The 11058-nt window shown below is 41.4% G+C and overlaps 1 protein-coding gene across 2 annotated transcripts; it reads left to right on the top strand.

Annotated features, from left to right (window-relative positions):
- Positions 1 to 1015: 1015 nt before the first annotated feature.
- On the top strand, positions 1016 to 10642 carry LOC121672845 (programmed cell death protein 6). 2 transcript variants are annotated; one of them, XM_042045754.1, is made up of 6 exons: positions 1016 to 1135; positions 4051 to 4112; positions 7203 to 7247; positions 8231 to 8389; positions 9067 to 9176; positions 10097 to 10642. In XM_042045754.1, exons 1-6 carry the CDS (start codon positions 1056 to 1058, stop codon positions 10193 to 10195), a joined length of 555 nt encoding a protein of 184 aa, XP_041901688.1. In that variant the 5' UTR covers positions 1016 to 1055; the 3' UTR covers positions 10196 to 10642. The 2 variants fall into 2 exon arrangements, with proteins under 2 accessions (XP_041901688.1, XP_041901689.1); XM_042045755.1 differs by having other exon boundaries at positions 1037 to 1135; positions 8231 to 8383.
- The last annotated feature ends 416 nt before the right edge of the window (positions 10643 to 11058 follow it).

Raw genomic sequence — 11058 nt, 5'->3', positions numbered from 1 at the left:
TTATTTCCACAGTATTTTCAGATTAATCTAATTATAAAATAGTACTAGACAATTGTGGATTCAAAATTCTTTGATGAAGGACACATTTAAGGCATTATCTTTCAGTACCTGCCCAGAGTTGTCAGAGGTAAGCACAAGGAAGACACGAGCCTCCATTGCTTTCATTAACCTGCTGGAGTTTGTGTACGTAACTCCTGTGGCCTGTGGCTGCCCGGGCCGTGTGCCATTCCCGCCCTGTCCCCAGGTCCTCTGCACCCCAGATGAGCAATGTACAAGGTCAGCAGTTTGGACAAAGGATAGAACTGCGACTGTGACTTTTTTCAGTGATGGGGACAGTGTGTCCCCAGGGATGGTTCAGTAGAGCATCATCTTGCAATCTCTGTGCTTGAGGGATTTTAGCACAGGAGCTCCTTGGGTGCCATGGGACCATAAACTCTGCCTAGAAGTTGTAGGTACAGGGAGGGAGATTTGACTCTTTCTCAGAGGGTTGTGTTCAGCCCTCAGTAAAGAATTCCGTTAAAGACCAGTGAGGTGATACTAAGTTGGCTTGTACTCTAATTCCATCCTATACCTGAAATTCTTTCCCTGTGTGCTTTAGTCCGCACTTGTATAAGGGAATCAGTTCAGCGGGCTTTGTTTCTCCCTTTATCCCTTCTTCCTCTCAGCGATAGTGCGGAGGCATCTCTTGGATGTTAAACTTACGCTCTTTCCCCCCCAGGACAAGCCAGCTCCCCTGAGCGGGGATCGGTCACAGGGACGGCTCCTGCCCTTGCCGGAGCCTTCGTGGCGGCTCCTGGCGGGGTAGGGCCGGCACTCCCCGGGCGCGGCTCCCCAGGCCCTGGCCGCTGCGCTCCAGCCGTGCCGCAGTGCCCCGCGGGCCCCTCCCGGCGGGAGCAGCCGGAGGCACCGCCCCCGTGCCGCGGGAGCCGCCCGGGATTCCCCTCCGCGGGGCGGGGCGGGGCGGGGCGCGCACCCGCCCGGCCGTGACGTCACGGGCGCGCTGCGTCAGGGGCGGCCGGTGGCGGAAGCGCGCGGGGCAGGCGCGCGCGGGGGCCATGGCGGCGGGGTACGCGCACCGGCCCAACGGCGGCGGCGGCCTGCCCGACCCTTCCTTCCTGTGGAACGTCTTCCAGAGGTGAGCCCCGCCGCCCCAGAGCGCCCGGCGGGCAGCGGGAGGGGCCGGAAGCGGGTCGGCTGCTGCGGGAATCCGGTCACCGGCCCGGGGCTTCCAGCGCGGGGTTTGGCTGCCGGGGCGGCTGGCAGCGCTGTAAACACCGTGCTGGTTTCCCTGTGGGAGGGACTCTGTAAGAAAGGGCTGAGGAGGAATAAGTGTGGCTGTATTTTATAACAAGGGTAAAGGGGATTGATGGGAGCGAGAAGGTAACCGTGAAAGCGCTGAAGTAATTTTTAACCTGAGATTGCAGAAAGGATAGTAAAGTCTGGAGGAGCAATGTAGCAGTACAGGGAAGGCTTGTAAAAAGGAATCTCATAAATGTTAAAGGAAAACTTTAAAGCTACCAACGAGAAGGCATAGCTGCGCCAGGGGACGTTTAGGTTGGGTATCAGGAAGAATTTCTTCACAGCAAGGGTGATTGGACATTGAACTGGGCTGCCCAGGGACGTGGTGAGTCACCGTCGCTGGAGGTGTTTAAGGGAAGACTGGATGTGGCACTTCGTGCCATTGTCTGGTTGACACGGTGGTGTTGGGTCACAGGTTGGACTCGATGATCTCAGAGGTCTTTTCCAACCAAACTGAAATATTCTCTTGAATTCACCTGGAACAGAGGGACCTGGAAGGGAGTTAGTAAGCCTATGCTAAACAAACACACTGGCAAGATCCTATCAGTAAAGAAGCTAAAGGTAATTTTGCAATTATGTCACGTTGAGGAAACTGGGGAGGTGCCTACGTTGGATCCATTTTTATGGGAGATGAGTCAAGACAGATCCTCTGACACAAGCAGCAGCAAGAAGAAGTTAAGCAGTAGATAAACAGTACTAAGTTTCTAAAACTGGCTGATATTTACGGAGTGACTCAGGAATGCAGCTGCTTACCTACCCAGCCTGCTGTAAAACAACTTCCTCTGAGAACTCAGCAGAGGCATGCATGAAGCCATTTCTCTTTTCAAAGGGTCCAGAAAGAAACAGATCAACCATCTGTTCTGCACTAGGAAAAACAGTAAAAATAATTTTAAATAATGTAGTTAGTCATGAGAGTTGCACAGCTTTTGTTGAAAGTATTCCTGTCTGGCAGACTACTGTATAAATCCTGGAATATGTTTGGTAAGGATTGGATATGGATATGATGGCTAGAATTGGAGCAATTCGCATAATCTGTATGCTTTCCAAAAATACTCCCAACACTATCAAAAGGCTCTTACAGAAATTCAGTAAATGTAGAATGAATAGAAGCATTCTCCAGTGGATGGAAAGCTGACTGAAGGAGTGTGTGTGGTCGTCCGCCACACTGACAGATGGAACTCTCCTGGGATCTTTACGTAATCTGTTCAGGAGCAGCTGGGGAAAAGAGGGTAGGTTTAGATTGGATGGTGGGAAGAAGTTCTTTACTGTAGGTGTGGTAAGGCACCGGAACAGATTGCCCAGAGAAGCTGTGGATGCCTCATCTCTGAAAGTGTTAAAGGCCAGGCTGGATGGAGCTCTGAGCAACCTGGTGTAATTGAACGTGGCCCTGCCCACAGCAGAGGGGTTGGAACTTGAGGATCTTAAAGATCCCTTTCAACCCAATTCATTCTGTGGATCTGTGATTCTGTGAGAAGAGGGTGAATAGTCAGGTGAGGTTTGCTGATTCCTGCAGTAACTGAGGCCTGTGAAAGCTTGCAGGAGCACCTTACGGTCCTGAATTACTGGGCTGTATCAGCCAGTCATGGCCAGATCATGATCCCTGTGTGACAGGTGAGCCCCATATGTCAAGTGGAACCCAGAGTAGGAACCTGATGTCCATGAGGAAAACCCATTTTAATTTTGCATAATTTTGTTTATAAAAGGAATGTGCTGACTGATGATGCTCAGCAGCAAGATAAGTAGGTCATAATGCATTTTCATGAAAATATCAGCTTAGCACTTGGTAGCAGCTCATAAAAGGTAAAAAATGTTCACAATACTAAGAAGAGAAACAGAATAAAAAAGGGAAATACCTTTTTGTTATTGAAATCTTCGCAACTTACGCTTGCAATTTCAGTGTTGCATGTATTTGTCGCAGGTTACATAATTCTTGGAGATGGGGAAGGAAGCAATAGAATGAACTGGAAGTGTTTAGAAAAAGACAGCAAGGACTAAAGGAAAAGAAAATCAGCTTCTGCGAACAGGGATCAACTGAGCAGGACTCTGCTTTGGAGTGGTAGTAAATGAGGGGAAATAAAAACTGTCAGTCCAAGGGGAACATCCTTGTATGAGATGGAGGGAAGTCCCCACCACTTTCAGTTTCCCTTCTAAAGAAGGCATGATCATTCTTTATTTGGGCAGAAATTACTTAATTCATTCATTTTGGCATAGAACTTGACTCTTTAGGACAATAGACTGTGAAGGCTCAGTAAAAGCTGGAAGCTGGCTGTGCTGTTTCCTCTTTGACCCCCTTTGAAAGGGGCCAAGGCCTGGCAGTCGATTGAGTCTTTCAGTACTTGGTCACATTAGTGACTTCCTCTCCATTGCCAACATGTGAGAGAATCTGGGTGCCAAACCTGTTGCTCCAGTTTGGGAAACAAACAGCTTACTACTGTGACATTAGGCATTTTGTGGATTTAACCAGCATGTGTGCTCTGCAGTTCTCTTAAACAGAAATAAATAAAAATACTTCTTTGTGCAGAGTATGCCCAAACTGTTTCATTGGCAGTGTGTGTTTCTGTGCATCTCTTCACTCATGAGTAAGCCTTACAGTTTTCTTTGGAGCTTTTATCATGTGCCAGTGACTTTTCAGGAAAAGATTAATCTCATCTGATGAGTAAGAACCAGAATGCTGAAGTCTTCAGCAAGTGGAACCTGTTAATTTCAGCCATTTAAAGCTTACTACGTGTTTTTGTTTTGGTTTTTTTCCAGAGTTGATAAAGACAGGAGTGGAATAATATCTGATAATGAACTCCAGCAAGCATTATCCAACGGTAAGTCTGTAAATGAGCAGTGAGGTAGTTCATCGTAAATTTCATGTTAAATTTGTTGTGACGGTGGCTACTCAATGCCTTCATTCTCTGTATGGAGGAGGGTGGGAAGTGTTCCTACCACTGAGGAATACTATTTAATCTACAGCAAAAGGTTGGAAAGGGAAGAAAAAATGGACAATCCTAATTTTTTGTTTGTTTGTTTTAAACTGAATATCTGTTGTAACCATTACTGATCTGTATTCTGAGGAATGAAGGCATGCACATCCCTTTATTTTTTTTCCAGCTCTGCTTCCTAGAAATCATAACCAGTGATTTATATATTCCTTGCTGATCACTACTGAACCTTTGTTTTTTAACCTGGATCAGTGTATAACGTGGACAAAGCTGTTTACAACCAGCCTTTTCACTGCACATAATTTATTTTTCATACAGTATGGTGCAGGAAATAAAGTATGCTTGGCATTTTTCCTAACAGAGTAGAAAGATGCATTCTAGATCTAGTATTAAAACTTCCTAATAGTCTGTCAGTTCCTTGTTGTAATACTCAAAGAATAACTAGAGTATTGATAATAACTCATGGAAACAAAATAAAAAATGAAACACTTTTCCAGCAGCCTATTTTTACTTTCCTCCCATGACTCAGGGCGGGTAGGCTTGTACTCTGTGGGGTTTTTTTCCATTTGGAAATCTGAAAAAGGGCATATTCAGGCTGTTTGTCCATCTCTGAGTCCATACCAAGTTTCCCTTCTCCCAAAGTTTATTCTTTTATCCTTCCTGTGCTTTGTGACTGAGAAGGGCTTAAACTGATGTGAGCTGCAGCATACACAGACTGAAGGGCCCTTTTTGTCAGTAATTGCCTGACTTGAAATAAATTGATAAAGCTCTATTTAGTAAAATTGCAGTCTTGTAAATGACCTGGATTTACTAGAATATTTGTTTAATAATGTATCTGATAAATTAAAAGCTATGTATTGTGGCTGCCAGACCTGATCCATAATTAAAATTTTGACTAAAATCTTTAGCAAAAACTAAGTTAAATTAAGTCACCATTTTCATTTAGATTACAGTGTTGTTTAGAACTGTGAGAACCTGTCATTTTTAATTTTATCTGCTGTTTTAAATTTTATATATTTTAAATATCTTTTCACATGAACCTGCCATTTTTAATTTCAGATGTTTTAAATATGTCCTCATATGGTTGAATTTAAGAATAATAGGCAGTGATGACTATCTGAGTTTATTTCTTTCCTTATTTACAGTGTAGATTAGCAGTTTCAGTGCTTTGCAATTATGAAGAATGCCTACCAAGTGAATTCACTGTTAGACAAAATATTTATAGAACTGTAAGCTTCCTGCATTCCAAGAGATTCTAGATCTTGTACATCAATGTCACTAACAATTCACTATATTATATTTAAAATATATCCTCTAGTGGATGGTTGTGCGTGGCTGTCCTGCAATTTAACCTGGGCTAAAATAATATTATGTGTTTATTTCTAAAACATTAAAAAAGTCTGCGTCGTGCTCATTGAAATTTGAAGTTCAGTGTGGTTTTGACAATTTGACATTTTCAACCTGTGAAGTTTTATACAGATAACAATGTGCTTACCTGGGAGGGGCTGATCATCACTTTGTCTAATTGTTTGCACAATAAAATCCTATGCTTCCTTCTTGTTTTTTTCTGTGCTGCTGTGGGAAGTTAACAGTAGAGCCAGGAGAGAAGAGACAGAAACAGCTTTCCCTGTTTATTGGAACAGGCTGAAATCAGTACAATTCTTCACCTCTGGAGTTGCTCAGATTTCACTCTGTGGCATCTATATGAGTCACTTGAATATTTCAAGATGAAATAAGTTAACTTTCAGACTGTATTTTCACTTTTTCCTCTTATTTTGTTCAGTGTTAAGTGCTGGCACCTTATTAATTCCATTATTTCTTATTTTTGTGAAGAGACATACAACTCTAAGGTACTGATGTTCTCTGTCTAAAATACTGCTTAAGCATTTTTAGAGTCATTTTTCCTCTTCTCTTTCTCTGCTTACATTTCTCTTTATGTGCAAATAGTCACAGGACCTGCCTAGAGTGCAGGATTCCCCCTGTAGAGTTACGCCACTTGAGCCAGCAAAGCCGACGTGCTGGATCCCAGCGCGGCCCTTCTGTTGGGATTTGTGGTCAGCTGACGTATCCCTGGGAGCGCTCCGCAGTGCCCTCGGCTCCGCGACTCCTTTGTGGTCTCAGCGATTCCTTGAGGCGCTGCAGGCAATCACAGCCAGTTCAGTATGTGCTGCTTCGTCCTCCTGCTTCCTTCGCAGGCTCTAGAGAATCGATGGTGAAATTCTAGATGCGGCACAGGATTTCTTTTCTTTAAAGCTTAATGCTTCCTAGTGCTCGGGAATGCTCTCAACCAAGTGAAAACTATTTCATAATGACTAGCCTCTAAATACTCACAGAAGTACAGAGCTCCTCTCCAGATGACTACTGCTCAGGCCTGTTCAAGCAGCAACATTTCTTGGTCTAAAAGTACTAATTCGAGCTAACACTTAATTGTTTTAGCAGTGGAGGTGGGATTTGTACTAAACAACTCTCAATTGCAATGTATGGTTATGCCATGTTAGGAACCCTTTCTTTTTACTTCTGTCAGAAACTAAATGCCCTGGAGTAGTCCTGTAAAAAGGAAATGAGGAGATGGGTTTTTACTGAGGAACAGATATAAGACCTTGATTGAGTTACAACTTAGAACACTTCTGCTCCTGTCAGTAGAAAAGAGGTATTTCAGTTTAGATCTTGCCTTTTATCCAGTACTTCCTGACAGCCTGGGATGAAAAAGTCCCTCTTAGATCTTCCAAGGTTTGTTAGTTTTGTTTGTTGCAGCCTGAAAAATGCTGGTCTGTGTGGTATTTGTAAAGCTCTAGTTGAAGTAATCTCTGAATCGTCAAGAACATTATTACTTCCAAGCAGCCATATTTTATAATATGCCAGCTCCATGTCATGTAGCTCGGAATTCACTGTTCTTAACATGGTTTTTTTTGTTTTGTTGCACTTTTTTTAAACATTGCTTAGTATTGAGGAACTAAGTAATTCTTTCTGTTTCAGGCACGTGGACTCCATTTAATCCAGCAACAGTCAGGTCAATTCTTGGTGAGTATAGTTGTGTGATGTGACATAGTCCTAAGATAATGTTTTGTAATGTGTTCAGATGATTGAGAATGGTCTCAATTGCTACACGGTTTGTTTATCCTCAGAGTGCCCAGCAGTAGTAAGTTAAATTATTTTCCCTTTTGATTAATACAGGAATGCCCTTTGCATACACACATGTGCACTTGTCAAAGTAGCCTGAGAAAATGTTACTGCATAATTGATTAGATAATAAATGTAATTCAGGCATGAGGAGATTGTCATCTCAAATTTTCTAAAAAGATACTACATAACTTGTCTTTGGAAGTAGTTTTTCCTGTCTTGCATTTTAAGCCTATGTTTTTCTCCAGAATACCAAACAGAAGCTTTACAATGCTTAAATTCTGTTAGTGTCTAAAATAATCGCCAGTAGTGTGGAAGGTGATGGTGGTAGAAGGATAAAGACTCAAGCACAATAAATCAAATCTTCTTTATCACACAGTTCATAAATCCAAGGACTACATTTTTTGCTTTGTTTTCAATAAGTTCAGCAGCAGTCCGAGTTCCATCACCGTGTGATATGCTTTGTATAAAGATAACAGTATCAGTAAGTCAAATGCAGATGAATATCCCAGCACTCTTGGGAATAGATGTAAGACTTTTTAATGTGTCCTTAGAAAAGAATAATCCACAATGCCCATTTTGATTTATCACTGGATGATCAATCAAGCCCTCAGTATTTTCGAACTGAAAATGAAAACCCAGGAAAAAGAAACATTCTGTGATTCATTCTGGTACTCTTCTATCTTGCTTTATCGTTTTTTCCTTCACTGGATGACTGCTTGCTTTTTCTTGGCAGAACTTTCCAAATTATCACTTGCATTTTAGTAGTTTCTTTTCTCTCTTCAGTACCTTCCACAAAGCATTCTTGTCTTCTTAAAATCCTGGCAGATCTTGCTGAGTAGTATGACTAAGGTTTTATATGTGTTTCTTACTTTTTATTTCAGGCATGTTTGACAGAGAAAACAAAGGGGGTGTGAACTTCAATGAATTCACAGGAGTCTGGAAGTACATCACAGACTGGCAGAACGTCTTTCGAACGTATGACAGAGACAATTCTGGAATGATTGACAAAAATGAGCTAAAGCAAGCACTAACAGGTTTTGGTAATTCATTTGTAATTACAGTTTTTATGACTGGGTTATGTCATAGAATGAGCTGCTTACTGTTACTGTTGCAGAACTGTACTGCTCTGACATACGTGACTAAAATGAGGCAGGTGAAGGGCAGCTCTCCGTTTAGGTATAAGGTACCTTCTAACGATGTCCATGCCAGCAGCACATGTTTTTTAGAGCTTTTTCCTTAAATAGAGAAAAAACATTCCACACATGTCCTGACACATCCAGTTCCAGTCTCCTCTGTGACATGCTCTGAGAGTGTTACCAATGCTTCAGGCAAAGTCTGACCTTACAGGGTACTTGATAGAACTTGCCACTTTTTAAAACAAAGCCAGCTGTCTATGCTACCAGAGCATTCTGATGCCTAAGGAACTTTCACTCCTGTCACTTCACTTGTAAAGACTTGATCTGCAGCCCTAAACCATTCCCTCAATCAAATAGTCACCTTAATCTGTAATTATATTTACCATGACTCTGTACATAATTATTATTAAGCATGGGTTTTATTGCATGCATTTTAGTTTAACAGAGATACTGGGAAAAAAAATCGTTGTAACTCTTTACTGTTTTCTGGTTTTGTTACACATGCCTGCTAGACAACCTTGTTCTTTTTATAGAAGGACTGCAGTAATTGAAACCTTTTAAAGTATTTCTCTTTTTCCCAGGTTACCGACTGTCTGATCAATTCTACGATATCCTTATTCGGAAATTTGACAGACAAGGAAGAGGACAAGTTGCTTTTGATGATTTTATTCAATGCTGTGTTGTTCTACAGGTAAGATTGAGATATACTTTTATGTCAATTGAAAAAAAATTACCTTTTCCTAAGATTTTCTGGTTCTCTCTTTAACAGTGGATCTAAAACTTGCTTTTATTTATAATAAACCATTTGAACTAAGTATATGACAAGTGCTAGAAACATCTTTGTGTATTGGTCTTCATTAGTAATTCCTTTGATTCTCAAGTAAATTTGATACAATGGGTGAGGAACAAAAAAGTGCAAAATAGTCTCACTGTTTCATAGTGTCTGTTAGTTTAATACAGACTTCAGAGCTGTTCCTGCAGGGGTAGTGGTAGAAATACGCAAAAAGCCCCACAACCTTTCAGTGGGAGAGAGAGAGAACCTGGAGGGAAAGCAGTTCCCTGTAAAAGCAGTATCTCTGTTACTTAGACACATCAGTCACCTGTGTATTTATTTGTAATATAAGGCAGTTATAGTTAATTATAGACTTGAATTCTGCTAAAAAGGGCTTTGAAATGCAGTATCACTCAGCTGATGTTTATGAAACCGTGCTGGTAGTTGTTCTGGTCCACTGTCCATACTGCTCTGGGGTTATACAGTGACAGCTCAGATAGCAATGGCACAGGAAGCACATTTGCCTAGAAGGTGAGATATGCACAAGGTACGTATTGGATTCTGTTTCCAGCTGACTCAAATGTGACATTGTTTTTCCCCGTGCCAATTATAAATAGTCTATATAGTCTTGTCTATAAAGAAGTGCCTAGGTAGCCTTAGGTAATGTATCATTATTGGCAAAGAGCTATCTTTATAAATAAGACTGTAAAATGGCTACAAAGGGGTTGAACAGAAGGGGTTCATATAGCTATAGAAGCCCAGGTGGCAAGGGGAGTATGTGGCAGTCTGAACCTTCCCCTAGAACAAAAATGTCTATTATTTTTTTCTCTCCTCCTCAGAGGCTGACTGATGTGTTCCGACGATACGATACTGATCAGGATGGCTGGATTCAGGTGTCCTATGAGCAGTATCTTTCCATGGTCTTCAGCATCGTATGACACTGATAACCAGGAATTGCACACTGGCATTACACAGACTGGAGCTGCCAAATCATCCTCTACTGAATAAGATCACTGATGTATTATAATGGATGTAACATCACATTCTTAAATTTTGTATGTTGGTAATCACTGTCAGAATCTGTACTTGAGTTGGTTTTTATTTGTATTATTGTATGATATGACCATCTCTGCTTACTGTAGTACAGAAAGCACAGAATCTAGATTTAACTGGTGCAATGTCAAACATAACCTCTTACACATATCCTGCATGGGAGCAATGACTCTTTAGAAATGCCAAATTAAAGTAATGCTTGTTAGTTTATATGAGTTGAAAGTCAGAAGTTGCACAACATGTTTTGCATGTGCCTTACTTTTATAAGAGTTTAATGTATTAATTTTTAATACAGAATTTAAAATTAAGTAAAAATACTAGGTCAACTCTTAGTCTGTTTCACTTTTATACAGCTTTAAGGGGATGGTGATTTCATTTCTGTATTCTCATTTTCTATGATTCAGGGGTCTCTCCACTTGGATGGCCTTTTTCTATTTTATTTTCTAGCTGCCTTCTTCTTTCAGGCCATCCTTGGGATGGCTTCAAATACAACTTCTTCCAGCTCTGAAGCAGATCATACTGCAACTCCCTCAGTAAGTTTCCCCACAACGATGAACCCTGCCTCTGAATACGTTCCCTTTGCTTAGTTGTCTCATTTAACATCAAAAGTCTTCCTTTTTGTGCTGAAGGACTTATTTGAAGTAGTCTTGAATTGACAGTCAGACATTCTCATAACTTTACCCTACATCTCACCATTTACAGCTGAGAGAGAGTGGAAAAACTCAAGACAAGTAATGACTGATTTCTG

The sequence above is a fragment of the Corvus kubaryi genome, unplaced genomic scaffold (genome assembly GCF_017639235.1).
Source record: "Corvus kubaryi isolate FWS band 111438036 unplaced genomic scaffold, C.kubaryi_AGA036_p1.0 65000, whole genome shotgun sequence".
Lineage (NCBI taxonomy): Eukaryota > Metazoa > Chordata > Aves > Passeriformes > Corvidae > Corvus > Corvus kubaryi.
The sequence above is the reverse complement of the archived record's forward strand: the minus strand, read 5'-3'. Positions and strand labels throughout refer to the sequence as shown.